Genomic DNA, 16,324 nt, shown 5'->3' on the forward strand with positions numbered 1-16,324 from the left:
ATGAACGTCACAGTCCTTCCATCAGGAACTGTGTAGAGACAAATGTTCCTTGGAAAAAGCTCTTAACTGGCAGTAGGTCAGGAGGTTAGACATGCCTGAGGACCTGGTTAGAAGCAATAATCACAAAGATACTCTGGAGAAAAAGGGAGTGAAGATGGACGTGTGGGATGGGGGGGCAGGAGGACATGAAAGGAAATTCAGAGCTTTGGTCCAAAGAAAGAATTTGAAAATCAGGGGTTCAAGAGTGAGACAGCTAGAAAGCAAGGTGAACTCATATTAAAAAGAGCAGAGGGGCGCCTGGGTGGCTCAGTGGGTTAAAGCCTCTGTCTTCGGCTCAGGTCATGATCTCAGGGTCCTGGGATCGAGCCCCACATTGGGCTCTCTGCTCAGCAGGGAGCCTGCTTCCTCCTCTCTCTCTGCCTGCCTCTCCCCCTACTTGTGATCTCTGCCTGTCAAATAAATAAATAAAATCTTAAAAAAAAAAAAAAAGAGCAGAAATGGGGCACCTGGAGGGGTGCAGTCAGTTCAGCATCTAAACCTTGGTTTTGGCTCAGGTCACGCCCTTAGAGTCATGGAACCCAGCTCTGTCTCAGGCTTTGCACTCAGTGGGGAGTCTGGTTCTCTTGCTCTCTCCCTCTCCCTCTGCCTCTCCCCATGCTTGCACACATGTGTGTGTGCTCTCTCTCAAATAAATAAATCTTAAAAAAAAAAAAAAAGGAAAAATGAAAAATGAAGCTGGATCCAAACATTCAATCCACTGTTGGAGAAAAAGGGTTACTTTTTATTAACGTGGGCATATTTTATGCCCAATGTGGCTCAAACTCATGACCCCAAAATCAAGAGTTGCATGCTCTTGCAACTGAAGCCAGGCGCCCAGAGAAAAAAGGTCACGGAGCGCATGCGCATGCATCCAACCTCTCAGGAAAGAGACAACCATCACTGGGAGAAATGTGTTGGAACTGTTAGAAAAAATGATGAAATCAGCTATACATGCATTGTGAAACGCACTTCACCGCCATTCTTTCTCCCCTTCAAAGGTGTCAATGGTGGAAACTTCTTATCAAAATGAAAAATAAAGACTAGGAAAAACACAGAACTGGGCCAGACAGGACAGGAATTACCAGGTCTGGGAGCAGGAACGCTCCAACTGCTATTAGAGTAGCACGCACGCACTGAGGGCCCAGAGCAGCGGCCTCAGCACATCCCCGCCCTGGCCCCCCGGAGCATGTAAGAAAGGCCAACCCTCAGGCCACCAGAGTTCCTATCAGCAACTCTGGAGCTGGGGCCCAGCAATCCGTGTTTTCACAAACCTTCCAGATGGTTCGTATAGTCACTCAAGTCTAAGAACCCCTATGCAGCATGTCAGTGTCGGAAGGTCACCGAAAGCATGCCATGTCCTCTCCTCCCCTCCCCCAGCATTTCCATGCCCTGCCTCTGTTATTCTGACTCGTGAAAAACTTCAATATAAAAAATAGTCAGAGACCGAAAAAGCCAACCGGCCACTTAGAGCCTACCAGGGTTATAACACCGTAGAGCTTCTCCACTTTCTCCTTGAGTTCCCGGAAACAAGAAGACAAGCGGTCATGCAGCGGCTTTAGCTGCTCTGTGAGCTTCTCCCCGTGGATGCGGATCCCCTCGGTCAGCAGAGGCATCTGGAGAAAAGGGCGTGGCAGGAAGGAAATATGGTTTAGGAAGAGGGATCCTTCAGATGTGGAGACTAGGGAAGCATGGGCGGGGAGACAGGTAAACTGGCAGACACAGCACATACCACGTGAGAATGCTACTTCTCCATGGGGGGCGGGGGCACTGGACGCCCTTGGGTCAAGGACACAGAGAAATACACAGGAGGCAAGCAGGCCCTAAACCGGGGAAGCGCTGCCAGCCAAGATCTGAGCCTGGAGGCTTCTCTGTGGCTGACCAGCTGCTAGTTTTAAAGCTGAGGCTGAATTGGATGGCTGCCTTTTGTCCCCCTGTTCGCTGAAGTAGCAAGAGAGAGAGACAGAGAGAGAGAGAGAGGGACTGAAGCCAACATGTCTCGGCTGGATCCGATTTGGGGACTCAAGTCTCTTCTCTAGGAAGGTCTCTCTCGGCACTGTAGAGTCTAACAGAACGCTATTCCCAGGGTCCCTGGGCCAAACAGTGAGACAGACTGTGATTCCAAAGGATACAAAACGGAACAAAACACCCTAAAAGTGGTCTTGTGGATTTAAGCCCTAGAGAATATGCTGGCGTTGGGCCACACCCCTCCCACGACGCCTACCTGCAGCGCTATCAGTCGCTTTAGCAGCTCAATCTTCTCCTGGTCTTCGGGATGCTCCTGCAAGTACTTTTCTGTAAAAAAAGCCTAAAAGGGGAGCACATGTGAGTGTTAATTAGAACACGTTCCTGTATGTGTACTGACCCTCGAGGGAGGAGAGCGGAGCCTGAAAGGGTGAAAAATGTATTCCGTTCCCTCTGCTAAACCAGGAACGACTAAGTGAATACTCACCCCTTTCCTGGACAGCCCTTATGCCACCGTGAACAATTCTAAAGGACTGTGCTATTCTGTGGTCTTTCTGGAACCATGCAATGCCTAATGACAGTACCTTCTCCACAACCACCACACACACACACACACATCAAACCAATTAACTCATGCCATTCAGTGAGGTAACTTTCCCAAAGGACTAAGGCCAATGACAGTAGCTAAAGAATATTTATTAGATTAAGTGTACAGATATTATAATAAGGAAAAAGCAAAAAATTAGCAGGCTGTATATGGATAACAGTTTTCCTGCTTTATCATCTGTTATAGGCTGTATCACATTGTTTTCCTGTATTAAGTAAAGATGGCTTTCTTATTACTCATTTACCCAAAAGGCTTTTTGAGGACAACATGAGATACTGATGTGAAAATGTTTTATAAATGTATTTTTTTAAAGATTTATCTATTCATTTCAAAGCCAGGGAGTGAGCGTGAGTGGGGGGCGGGGCAGAGGGAGAGGGAGAAGCAGGCTCAGCAGGGAGCCCAACATAGGGCTCAGGGCTCAGTCCCAGGACCTGGAATCACAACCTGAGCCAAAGGCAGATGTTTAACCTACTGAGCCACCCAGGTGTCCGATTCAGTATATTTGAAGTCCTTATAGAAAGGGGAGAACAAGGAGAACATGGTCTGTAAGCCTAGGAATATGCACCAAAGGTTGCCAGCAACCCCTAGGAAACTGGGAGAGAGGCGGGACCAGATCCTTCCTCACAGCCTGCTGAGGAAATCGACCCTGCTGACTCCTGGATTTCAGGCGTCTGGGCTCCGGGACTGTGAGGCAATCTATTTCCACTGTTTTCAGCCACCCTGTGTGTGCCTTTGTTCTGGAAGCCCCAGGGAACGAACACAAGGAGGGATACAAATACATGCAGGCCTGCGGGATGAGTTTCACAAACAGGAAGCAGGACAGCACATCCGGACAGCACTTCCTTCGGCCAGATTCAGGGTTAGAGAGAAATGAGGGAGAAAGTCCTATGCGTAAACCTCCGTCCGCCTTTACCTTCCAAATATAAGCAGTTTAAATCTTCAAAAGTTAAAAAATGTTTTTGATGTAAAATAAAATGCACTGAAATTCCCAAAACATTGGTTTAGTCAAGAAACAGAGGAGCCAAGTGCTCTGAAATTCAATTTTTTTAGGAGGGTCCTGCCTTGCAACGGAAAGAGGCTGATGAATTACAGCAAACAGTTCTTGGGCTCCTGTCACTTGGGCCATGATTTTTTATTTTTTTAATTTTTTAAAGATTTTATTTATTTATTTGACAGACAGATCACAAGTAGGCAGAGAGGCAGGCAGAGAGAGAGTGGGGAAGCAGGCTCCCTGCTGAGCAGAGAGCCCGATGCAGGACTCCATTCAGGACCCTGGGATCATGACCTGAGCCGAAGGCAGAGGTTTTAACCCACTAAGCCACCCAGGTGGGCCATGATTTAAAGACAGGTCACCAATATAGGTAGGTGAAGATGAATTCCCCAATTAATTGCACTGGGGAACATTGGTGATCAATGAGTTTACCTTTCTCTTATGTTTAGAAATGCACAAACTCATACATGTTAATTAAAAGTAAAAACTACTGGGGTGCCTGGGTGGCTCAGTGGGTTAAAGCCTCTGTCTTCGGCTCAGGTCATGATCTCAGGGTCCTGGGATCAAGCCCCACATCAGGCTCTCTGCTCAGCAGGGAGCCTGCTTCCTCCTCTCTCTGCCTGTCTCTCTGCCTACTTGTGATCTCTGTCAAATAAATAAATAAAATCTTTAAAAAAAAAGTAAAAACTACTATTTTAAGCTAAAGGTCTTGAAATTTATTAGTTTACATACCCTACTTTCCCTTTTCAAAAAATTTCATTGAGAAGACAATGACATTGGGAAACCTTCATATGAAATTACATACTATTCACAGATACTGACATATCTGAATTCGAGTTAAGGGGTATTCTGTTAAAAAAAAAAAAGGAAAAAAGAAAGAAAAAGAGAAAGAAAAAAAAACACTTGGAAAAACACACGAAAACTAGTACTAGATAGCTTAGCTTATATGAAAAAACACACAACAAAATTATTACAATGTAAAAAAGTATTATATTCTGGAGCCTAGTTTTGCACTGAATTTTGTGATGACACTGGAGATTATTACTGACACCTGGCATGGGCAAACTACACATGGCCTCCAGTGGACTCCTTGCCCAGGTGCTAAGGGTCATAAGCCTGAAGAAGGTACAATGGTTGATGGGAAAGATGGTTACAGCAGCAGTCACAGAGCACTGGGTGCCCTGCTCAGTTGTGTTTGGCTCCGAGAGGACAGGAGGGAGAAGAAAACCCATCCTCAGCAAGGCTCAGCTAAATGGCAAGCTTTCCGTGGTGTCCCCTCCACAAATAACGCCTTCCTCAGCTACTAGCCACCACTGTTGTGTTAGGTACTTTCCTCACTTTTTTCAAGCATGAAGCTTGGCGCTCAGAGAGGTGAAGTATCTCACCCAAGGGCACACAGCGGCCAATGGGAAGCCAGGAATGGGTCGCTGGTGTGGCTGATTCTAGTGCCCCTGGTCTTCTTAGGCCTTGGTGTACAAATGGAAATAAGAGAATCGACCCATTGAATGTCCACTCACCCTTCCTGCCCACCTCCTTCACTTTCACTCACTCTCCAGGCTACCCCAGAGGGGTACGGTAGCCAAATGTTTATTTAGATTCAGCAAGACTCCGAAATTACTTAGCCACTGAAAACAGCTGAACAATTAAAACTCCTGCCTCAATTAATTGCACTTAACTGAATTTTACCTACTGTATACATTACTTCCATTTTTTTTTAATTTTTCTAAAACCTTTAAATAAACCTTATTTATTTGAGAGAGAGAGAGAGAGAGAAAGAGAAGGAGGGAGACCACTGAGGGAGAGTGAGTGAGAGGGAAAAGCTCACTCCCTGCTCAGCAGGGAACCCGATGTCGGGCTCTATCCCAGGACACGAGGATCACGGCCTGAGCTGAAGGCAGATGCTTAACTGGCTGAGCCACCCAGGTGCCCCCTCCCATTACCTCCATTTTAAATGATGCTACATCCAAACCCTAAGCAATGGATTTGCATCTGGTGAGCACTCTTTTCCTGTTTTTCCAGAAGAAAAGATACGACACTTAGTTGAACTAATGTCACTGTGCAGCCAGGGCCAGCGTTTGTCCAAACAACATACAGCACACCAAGTCGGGGTGGGCGTTTCTAGAAGCTCATTTTAACTAGGGTGCAGCTTGGCCTCTCCCAGATGCTTCTTCACCTCCGGAGCACCCTCAGTTCTGGGCCCACCTGTACGCTTTCTACCTCTCAGGGGAGAGAGGGAGTGGGAGAGGGAATAGCAGGTAAACCAACCAGATGAGGTATACGAGACTGATCTCTCAGTGACTCCTTACCGGGCTGTGACCTGACCCTGTCTGGGCTGCTGAGGGTCTCTAGGAGGTATGAGGTCAAGGACACGCTTTTCATTAACTTCATTTGTCCATTTGTAAAGGGGCAGAGTGAAAAAATGTCTCAGAGAAGCTATAAGAAATGGATTCACTGGCAAGGCATGGAGACACACGGGATTCACCTTTTCATAGTTGGAGTAGCCCCCCATGACAGCCGGGTCTACGATGCCACTGAGAAGCATGGAGAGGGGATGCACAGAGAGGGCTCGGTCCCAGGCATGCTGCTGAACACAGTTGCTGATCTTCTCATTGGTGAGTTCCATGGTTTCTATGGCATTCTCCAGGGGACTGATTTCCTCCTGCGCCAGAGGACAAGGAAAAGGAAGGATATTTTGTGAGCTCACAGGAAAGACGGAAAGAAAATTATAAGCATTCTCTTTTAAAAGGTATAAAATTCTCACCAAGCTATACAAGAGTGAAGTTTTGCTTGTCAAGGTTATATTTATTTGGATACCACACGTACTGGAAATTGTTTTGCTAAGTTGCAAAATAAGCAACTTAAAATCTCCTTAGGAAGTACAAGGGTGACCCCAAAATTACAGCTCTCACAGTGATTCTTTCTTGGTGCCAAGGGTCTTTAGAAATTTTGAAAAAAAAAAAAAAATTGGAGCTGTCGTAATGATGATTTTTAGGCAGAGCTTCATCGGAGATTTTTTAGCTCAATGACAGCAGAGTAACGGGTTATCTGATCCCAGATAGTGCTGCAGCATCCAGAATGTTCCTTGGCAAGAGGCCTGATGCTTCTTCCATGAGAAAAGGGAAATGATTTTGGAAGCCATACATTCAGACCATACATAAGTCACCTTTGTATGGGTTCTGCGGTTCAAAGAAGTCAGAAATAAGAGGATGTACTAGAATATTCAAGTTGAATTTTGGATGAAAATGAAAGAAGATTCAATACAGATTCAGAAAGAGCGACTCCTGTGGAAACATCTTCAAAGCCAGGTTTCAAGAAAAATCTCCTTCTTCATTTTACCCACTGCCAGCCAGCATGACCGCCTACTGCAGCCTTGATGCCAAAAGTCTCTAAGAAAATCATACTCATACTTGAAAAGTAACAACTTATTACTAGTGGTATGGAACACATCAGATTTCAGTTCAGATGTGTTCAAGACCTACTTCTTGAAAGTGTATTACCTGCCAAGCACTGTGCTATGCTCCACAGTCACAAAAGTGACTAGGATATAATTAGTGGTTGGGAGGAGCCTACGGTTTTATAGTGGGGTCTCAAGACACATAAGCACGGGGCCAACTTGTTAGAAATAAGCCCAGGTTGCGGCGGGGCACAGGGAAAGGGCATCTAACCCTCCTTGGGAGCTTCAGACGCGGCTTCCAGGTGAAGCTGGCACCTAAAATGAATTTCTATGGGAGATAGTTAGGTTGAGAAGTAGCATTTTGGGCAAAGAAAATGCCCCACTGTCATGGAGGGTTGAAATAACATTGAATGAGTTTAGTTCCAGAAGATTCTATAGGAAATGGGGTGGCAGAGCTGAGTCACAAGGATTTTGTATGAACCTGCTAAGGAACAGGGGCTTTATGCTCTGGGTACTGCGGAGCCACGGCAAGGTTCTAAGCATGAAAAGAAGACGGTCAGTTTTCCACTGTGAAACTCTCTGTGGAACTGTGAGGAAAACGGCCTGTGAAGGCCAAGGCAGGAGGCCAATGAAGGGGCTTTTTCCATGGCATCCCCCAGAGATGAATGAGGTACTAAAATGGGGTACAGTAATAGGAGATCTGGAAATAAAGAAAACAGATTTAATAACTATTAAAAAGGTAAAACTATTTAGTAGTAATAGTAATAACTATTACTATTTAGTAGTAGTAATAGTAATAGTAAATAGTAAATAGTAAAAACTATTTAATAGTAATAGTAATAACTATTAAAAAGGCAGCTTTGGGGAAGGACGGAGAAGGAATTGTCTGGGATGACCAGTTATGTGATTAGCCACGAATCAAAGAAGAGGAAACATTCTGGGAGAGAATCTGAATGACAGCACACTCAAAGGAGACATTCCAAAAATGGTTTGGTGCACTGGCAGGATCATGAGGAGACGAGATTCATTTGCTCATAAAAGAGTCATTGACTGTGAGTAACCTTTAGGGTTGGTGTTGTAACATCAGTTATACAAAGGAGTTCTATTAGACAAGCATGGCTTTTATTTCTCTTTTGGAAAACAAAATTGGCCAGAGGAGGCTGGCCAAGCTAGTGAGAACTGGAGGAGGGCTTAACAAAGGCTCTTATTATATCTGGAGACACAAAGAATTTTCTGAGTCCCCATTTCAAATGACTCACCGTTGAAATTTGTTTGACTTCAAACCACTTGAGAATCCCAGGAAATGTGTACGCAGTTGTATACGTGGTCCTTTCGATCCACATGGTCTGGTGGAAGGAAGGAAAATCGGAAATGTCAGTTCCCAGGCAACACGGCAATGCTCCCTGGTGGAGGTCAGGGAGATTCTATTTCCAAATGCTTCCTTGGTAAATGGGCCGTTATTTTGAGGATGCTGGAGGTTTAAAACTGCAAGGGATCATCTGCTTGGGCCCTCTCACCTCCTAGAGGGGACACGTGATGCCCAGCAGCAACCCTGGAGCACAAGAGCAAAGCCCAGTCTTGAGGGGAGGGGCTCCAATCTCGAGTTCTCCACTGAGACCTGCTGCTCTCCAGGTAGGAAGTGCGCAGCCCCTCTGTCCTGTATCCCTACAGCTGCCATTGTTTCTGTGATCTGCACTCGTTAGTTGGAAAGCCTACTTTACCTTGTTTTAGAGGGCAAAGAGGGTGGACTCACAGCAAATTCATTGTCTGGATCCTTCTCTCCTTTCCGGAATGGCCTGGAATATCTGAACTGCTGCACTTCATTGGCTCTGTAGTAGCTGGAGAAAGACATGGCCACCGTGCTGTAGCTGGTCTCTTAGAACGTGCAGTCCTCGGTCAGATTTCAATAAAACCCTGGCCCACCTCTTACACAGCCTGAGTCTTAGCCACTAAGCAACCTCCGAACTGTCTCTACAGAGAAGGCTGGAGGAGGTGCACGATTTGATTTTATTGCTGATCTTTCTTATTTATAAATCCATTCCACAGCTCACCACCTAAAAAGATCTATGTATTTATATCCATGTTTGTGATTTCATGTGTGTGGTTTTTTTTTATTACAATTGTAGCAATCCTACTAGCATTTTAGCTTCTTGGGAAAAAAGAAATGAGGACTTCAATCACTGGGGACCCCACACCACCAGGCAAGGTGAAGTCAGCCACTCCTCAGTGAGTGCTTCTGAGCAGAAGGAAGATCGAGGAGCTCTGAAGTCTCACAGTGAAATTCCTGATTTCCCTGTCTGCCTAAAAAAGACCCACAAAGCTCCCAAATCCCTTTTGATTCACCAAGCTCTTATTTTACACTAAAAATACAATAAAGGGCTACTGTGGTCTGAATGCCAATGTGGAAATCCCGTCCCCCAGTGTGATGCGATCAGGAAGTCGTGTCTGTGGCAGGTGCAGAGGTCACAAGGGTGGGACCCTCATGAATGGGATGAGTGCCTTTATAAAAGAGACCCCAGAGAGCTCTGTCACCCTTTCTGTGTGTGAGGACACAGTGAGAAGTGTCTGTGAATCAGGAGCCAGGTCCTCACCAGACACCAGATCTGCTGCCACCTGACCTTGGACTTCCCTGGCCTCCAGAACTGTGAGAAATAAATGTGTTGTTTCTAAGCCAACTAGTCTGTGGGGTCCTGCTATAGCAACCCCAAAGGGCTGAAACAACAGAAGGTCTTCCACATGAGTTTAAGGCTTTGGTTTTAAAGATTTTATTCATTCATTCATTCATGTATTCATTCATTCATTTATTATTTAGAGTGTGGACATGAGCTGGGAGGTGGGAGAGGGGAATCAGGTGACTTCTGCTAGTGGGGCTCGATCTCATGACCCTGAGATCATGATCTGAGCTGAAATCCAGAGTTGGATGCTTCACTGACTGAACCACCGAAGAGCCCCAAAGCTTGGGTTTTGATATACTTCTAGATAAAGTACGTTAGAGAGAAAATGTTTTTTAAAGATTTTCATTTATTTGTCAGAGAGAGAGCGAGCGAGTGAGTGAATGCATACAAGCAGGCAGAGTGGCAGGGAGAGGCAGAAAGAAAAGCAGGCTCCCTGCCGAGCAAGGAGGCCGACGCGGGACTCGATTCCAGGACCCCAAGATCACAACCTGAGCCGAAGGCAGCGGCTTAACCCGCTAAGCCACCAAGGCACCCCAAGAAAATGTTTTTTAAAAGCAGCAAACAAAACAAAACAAAACAAAACAAAACCCCAAACCCTACTTACTTTAAGATCTGCTCCGGAACTGGTTTGTCCTTATAGCTGGGTGGCAGGCTCATCACCGGCTTCACAGTGAAACACTGCATGTCTGAGAAACTCGTTAAGGACAGACAAGAGGCCAGGCCATGAAGGTGTCCCAGGCAAAAAGCACCACCCATTCCTCCTGCTTTGAGGATGGAAATGATACCTGACTGAATCACTCCTTTTCCCCGAGTGCCAGCGCTGCACTGAAAACAGCATTCCCTGATGTATTATGAAAATGCCTAATTAAGTTATAATCCTAGGACATTTTTTGGTCAGACCCCTGGCAAGCAACCCTGCCGCAAGGAAACTATCAGGGGAAGAGGGATTCAAAACAATTTTAAGTCATTTCTTTTGGACAAGGACGCCTGTGAAACAGCTCGACTGCGGGGCCCGTGCAGTAGGAACGTCTGGTGTCTGCGGCCATCGCCTGTCCATAGGGGGCCATATCTGGGCATGGAATGAGGTTCTTAACATGTTCCCACAGTAATGAACACAACAACCAACAGGCGATGTTATGACTCTCCTTCTACAGAGGAAGACTCTGAGGTTCTGAGAAAACCCAGAGCACACAACTGTCCATGGTGAAGTCAGGCTTCTAATCCAGCTCAGGGGAAGAACTGTCTCGATAATTTTAATAATTACTTTTTTTTGTCCTTGCCAGTGCATATATACTGTTTCAAAATCTAGAGCATTTAAAGTTGAGGTGAAGGCCCTCGGTGGGGACAAAACAGTGACTGCCAGCATCTTAGGGTGGTGTGTGGCCCCGGGCACCAGAACCACATGGACACTCACAGGACGCACAATAAGAACTCCCAACGGCTGAATGAGAATCTCTCCGTGGTGAGTCTCACCTATAACAAAATCTGAGGACCACCGGGCTGTGTGCGTTACCTGGTCTAGCTGACAGAGCGTTTTCATAGAAATGACCTCCTTTCGACTTTGAGCCTCCCAGAAATGCTACTGGGTATTTGGGGAAAAGAGACTCACATCTCATGGATGAGAAACCAAGGGCCTGGAGGAGAGAAGCCGTTTGGGAAAGGCCAAGAGGGCAGGCAGAAAGGACTGAGGGCCCAGCAACAGGAAATCCTAAATCTAGTTCTTGAAGACCTAGTCATTCCCGCACCACGAAGGCACCTCCACTGTCTTCTGAACCCACATAACCCAAACAAGGATTTATCCTGGAAGACCATTCCTTCTCAAGCATCTGCTCTGTATTAACAGGCTGCTCTTCTCTTAAAGGTGTGCCTGTTTATAGGTCTGTTATTATTATTGTCAACCTTTCTATAGTTACTTACCAACCTGTATGTATAGTAATGGCCAATATATATTGAATTTTTATTATGTACCAGGCACTGTTCCTAATATTTGACAAATGTTTACTCAATCTTTACAAGAACTCTTGTAAGAGTTCTTGTGAGAAAGGATGATCATCATCCCCATTTTACAGATGGGAAAACTGAGGCACAGAGAAATTAAGGAACTTGCTCAAAGGGACAAAGTAAGTGACAGAGCTGAGACTTGAACCCAGGCACCTTGGCTCCAGAGCCTGCTCTCTTATCTACCCTGTCACACCAGCTCTGGCTTATCTACATCTCCTCGAATAGTGTTCAGTGTTGGAGTATCTTTATTTTAGCACAAAACACATGAAAAAAGTTTTAAAGATAATTTTGTTATAGAGCTCTTAGTGTTTGTTCTTTTTTTCTAAGAGAGCATGTAATTAATTTTTCAGTAAGTCACTCAATGTTATTCAGCAAGTCACTGAATGTTATAAAAGAAAAGCTATACATCTTTCTCCAGAATCCAGAATCCTGAACAGTCCTTCTCAAGCTCCCCATACAGCTATAAAACATATCCTTTCATATTCAAGATTTGCTTATTATCTCTCTCCTTTACTTCATAACCATAAGCTAAGGACATCAGGGTCCCAAAGCTTTTACACAGAATGGGAAACTGAGTCAGAAGGTTACGTGAGTGGTCAGAGGGCAGGGCATATCCGCATGAAGAGACAGGACTGAATCCTCAGCTTCTGTGGCTGGGCCGGGCCACGTCTCTCCAAGGTGAGGATACACTGCTTTGGGGACGACTTGATGTCTTCTCCCGGGGGCGTGGTGCTGGTCATCTTCTCAGCATTGGGGAACTGGGTCAGCAACCTCAGGCTGAAGTCTTCTCGCCTCTCATACTCCTTCCCCCGGTAGATGAAGATTTTGTTCTGCAGGTCAGAGACAGCAAGGAGACTGATGACATATGAAGAGTGAAGGGGCGACTGGGGATCCTTGTGCTGAGGACACTACAGCCCTCCCTGGCCAAAGGGCATTCTGCCAGAAATTCTCACTGAACACCTACTATGTGCCCAGCAACAACCACTGTACCTGGCAAGAGCTCATGGTTTCTTGGGGGAGATAAGTCACTGGCATAAGGCTGCCACTGCAGTCCTTCTCAGAGCATGGCCCCATGAGAACCGCTGGTCTGTAATTGGTCTGCACCGACCCACAGGGAGAGGAGCTTGTGCCCTAATGTAGACCCACGATGTGACCAGGCACAACGCTGAATTTAGCTGATTTTTTTCGTAGCAAGACAAGCCCTCGTCTTTTCATGATCTGGTTGTGGACCAGCAGTTGGACTGGGGCTGACTTGGAGAACAGCAAAGTTAGGAAGAGACTCCACACAACAACTCTCCGTTAAGAGGGAACAGGAATAATTTAGAGCAGTTCCTCAGCAATCCTGAAAATCCCTGCGGACAGCAATGTCAAAGGCTCACAGAACACAACTGCTCCGAGTCCTATTCTCTCCCTTCTAATCTACATTCCTTTTCTGTTTACTAAAATTAATGAAATTGGATTTTTTTTTAAGAAAGAAATTTCCTAGGCTCCAGGCATGGGAGTACTTTGACTCATAGTGCTGCTGCCCCCAGAAATTCAAACGTAGCCATGCTTCAAAGGTTCCTGCTCATCTGATGATCACTCAGATGAGACTCCGCATCAGCAGCCCATACAGGATCCACTTTTTTTTTTTTTTTTTTTGACAGACAGAGAGATCACAAGTAGGCAGAGAGGCAGGCAGAGAGAGAGAGGGAAGCAGGGTCCCCGCTGAGCAGAGAGCCCGATGCGGGGCTCGATCCCAAGATCCCGGGATCGTGACCTGAGCCAAAGGCAGAGGCTTTAACCCACGGAGCCACCCAGGTGCCCCACAGGATCCACTTTTTAACTAAACCTTGGGCCCATATTGTCCTGGAAAATGTTTTTTAAAATCACCTGTCCATTCCTCTAGCAAATACATATTGGACAAACAGGAGATAATGCTAAGGCACTAGGGATATAACGATGAACCTGCTCTCACAAAACTCACCTTCTGGTGGGCAGAAACAGAAAACAAGAAAGTATGATAGTTAACAGGAAGGCAATAGACCTTCTAGGATAAACACCGGTGGCAGGAAAAACTGCCAGGTCTTCTGGAATATATGGTGAGATTTTTCCAAGCTGGGAAAGATTAATATCTTTATGCATTTCCATCATTCGGGCAAAGCTGTGGCCGGTAAGGAAGCAGAGGGTAAGGCAGCACTAATCGTAGGATGTGGACAACAATGGGAACGGAAGCAGACACATACAAGGTCTGCACAGGCTAGCACAGACTGAAAGAGGGGCTTCCAGGAAATGTGGCATTGGCTGCGGCCAGGTAATGGACACGGTAAGGAGAGGAAAAGAGAAGGGGAGGGCAACCAGCAGAGCGAAAGGAAGGACAGGGCCACAGGGCAGAAAGTATGGAACTGAAGTAGAAGATAAGCTAGGATGAGCCCAAACGCTGAAAGGCAGGTACCAGTTCCCAAAGCCTGGGGAATCCACTGGAGGTTCTGGAAGGAGGGAGTGACATGACAGAACCACGAGTGTAGACAACCTCAGCGCAAAGTAGGGTGTGTGTTGAACCATAGGAATCCCAAGCAGGATTGAACGGGAGGAGGAGAAGCTTTTGGTGTCTCACCCTGGTGTCTGGCAGAGGGCAAAGAAGATGGGGGAGAATTACCAAGGATTCTGAGCTTGCTGGCCCGGAGCAGGAGGAGCAGCGGTGCCACTGACAGAAACGGGGAGGGAGGGAGGCCTGGCTGGGGCAAGGAAGGAAGAGGACGACACGAGTCTGGATATTCTGAGTCTGGGGAAATGGCCCATAACACAGAAGGGCACGGAGGTTACACCATGGCTTTTATATTTTCCAGCACAGAGTGACAATACCTAACATCCACACGCCACTTTACAGTTTACGGAGCGCTCCTCCATGCTATTTATTTAATTCCGAAGCGGCCCTGGGATGTGGGTGGTATTTCTCTAACTCACACATCAGACAACTTGGAGGTTACGTAATTTGGTCAAAATCCTATAGCTGGGGGCACCTGGGTGGCTCAGTGGGTTAAAGCCTCTGCCTTCCGCTCAGGTCATGAAAATCCTATAGCTGATGATGGAGGAGTCCCCCCCTTTTCAACTTGAAAGTCTAACCTTTGCACAAACCAGTGCCGTCTCCAGCTCACGTCCCCTATTTTGCAGGACACCACAGTCACCCACACATGCACAGCAGCCACCACTGCCCTATCAGGACTAGAGACACTAACCACCAATCTCAGTCTAGAAGCTACTGCAAGGCTCCTTCCCAGACCCTCTCCTCCTTGTGCTCCATTCTCTCTCCCTGAGCTCTCTCCTCCACACGCGAACAACCCACCAATTTTACATCCAGTCTGGAATGTTCCTTGGAGTTCCGGGTCCATGCGTCAAATTGCTGACTCCCATCTGCTGGATGTCCCACATTACCTCACGTGGAGTGTGGCCCCAACCAGACTTTCACAAATAACATATAAAGATCTGAAAGGCCATCTGTGATCCGGGACCCCAAGCCACCTGCCCCCCCTTCTCGACTTGCCCTCTTCTTCACACTCTTCCAGCCTCACACTTTCGAACCTGCTGTCCTCACTGCCTAGACCCCCATCTCATCTCTTGACCACTACCTCACTTCTTTTAGGTTTTTGCTTAAATGGCATTTTCTCACTGATGTTTTTCCTATTCACTACATCTATATTGATAACTCCATCCCCATTACCTGCCTCTCTCTTCACCTGCCCCGACATTTTCTCCATGATACACATGGAGTGTCTACAAGGGGTGAGGCATTGTTCTAGGCCATCGGACACACTAAATGTTTCACTTACTTTTTGTATGTCTCTAAACTAGAATATAAGCTCCATAATTTCAAGGATTTGGCTTGATTTGGACTGTGCCCCCATGCCTATAATACAGCAAGGCAGAGAACAGGAGTTCAATAAACATTTATTCAATGAATGGATTGAATCTCTCTACCATGACTCTATTTTCCAGTATTGCTGTCTTACTGGATGGCTCCATAGTCCCTCCAGTTATCTAGAAATCTAAAATCTAGAAACCATTCTTGCCACTTCCATTCTTCCTCACCCACGTATTCCAAGAAAAATCAATAAATACTGTTACCTTATCACCTGAAATCTTTCCATTTTTCTCTAAAGCCACTTCCCCAGGATGTCCGGCCTTCCCTTCCCTCAACATCTGTAATAGTCTCTAAGTGGCTTATCTGTACACATCCAGCCTCGTCCGTACCAGCCAGATGATGACTTTGCTAACACACACAATCTGCAATGGCTCCCTCCGGCTCTTGGGGTGCCAACAACACTGCCACAGCAACCTCACGGCCTGTCTTGCAAGTTGTCCCCTTGCTTCATGCCTCAGCTCCCTACTAGCCCCACATCCTCTGCTCCCGCTGGACTGGTCTTCCATTCTCAGGCATTGCCATGAGCTTGCCCACCACTTCCTCTGCCTGCAATGCCTTTTTCCTACCACCTTTATCTCTGAGACTCCAAGCTCGCCTTTCATATTGCAGCTGAAGCAGAAATTCCCTAGGAAGTCTTTCCCAACTCTTAAAAAAAAAAAAAAAAAGTGTAATTTACATACAGTAAAATCTACTATCTTTAAATTTACTTTTTAAAAAAAATAAACATATATTTTTATCCCCAGGGGTACAGGTC

The 16,324-nt window shown here is 46.2% G+C and overlaps 1 protein-coding gene across 1 annotated transcript in view; it reads right to left on the reverse strand.

The window, feature by feature from the left end:
* The window catches only part of DOCK5 (dedicator of cytokinesis 5), a 213,840-nt gene that overhangs the window by 12,299 nt on the left and 185,217 nt on the right, over positions 1 to 16,324 (reverse strand). The window contains exons 40-46 of the mRNA XM_032855782.1: positions 12,358 to 12,499; positions 10,273 to 10,354; positions 8,747 to 8,831; positions 8,253 to 8,339; positions 6,082 to 6,258; positions 2,261 to 2,344; positions 1,515 to 1,652 (exon numbers count right to left, since the gene is read on the reverse strand). Of these exons, the coding sequence (XP_032711673.1) occupies positions 1,515 to 1,652; positions 2,261 to 2,344; positions 6,082 to 6,258; positions 8,253 to 8,339; positions 8,747 to 8,831; positions 10,273 to 10,354; positions 12,358 to 12,499 (795 nt within the window). The remainder of the gene's footprint in view (positions 1 to 1,514; positions 1,653 to 2,260; positions 2,345 to 6,081; positions 6,259 to 8,252; positions 8,340 to 8,746; positions 8,832 to 10,272; positions 10,355 to 12,357; positions 12,500 to 16,324) is intronic.

The sequence above is a fragment of the Lontra canadensis genome, unplaced genomic scaffold (assembly GCF_010015895.1).
Source record: "Lontra canadensis isolate GAN:19392208 unplaced genomic scaffold, GSC_riverotter_1.0 scaffold10, whole genome shotgun sequence".
Classification (NCBI taxonomy): Eukaryota; Metazoa; Chordata; class Mammalia; order Carnivora; family Mustelidae; genus Lontra; species Lontra canadensis.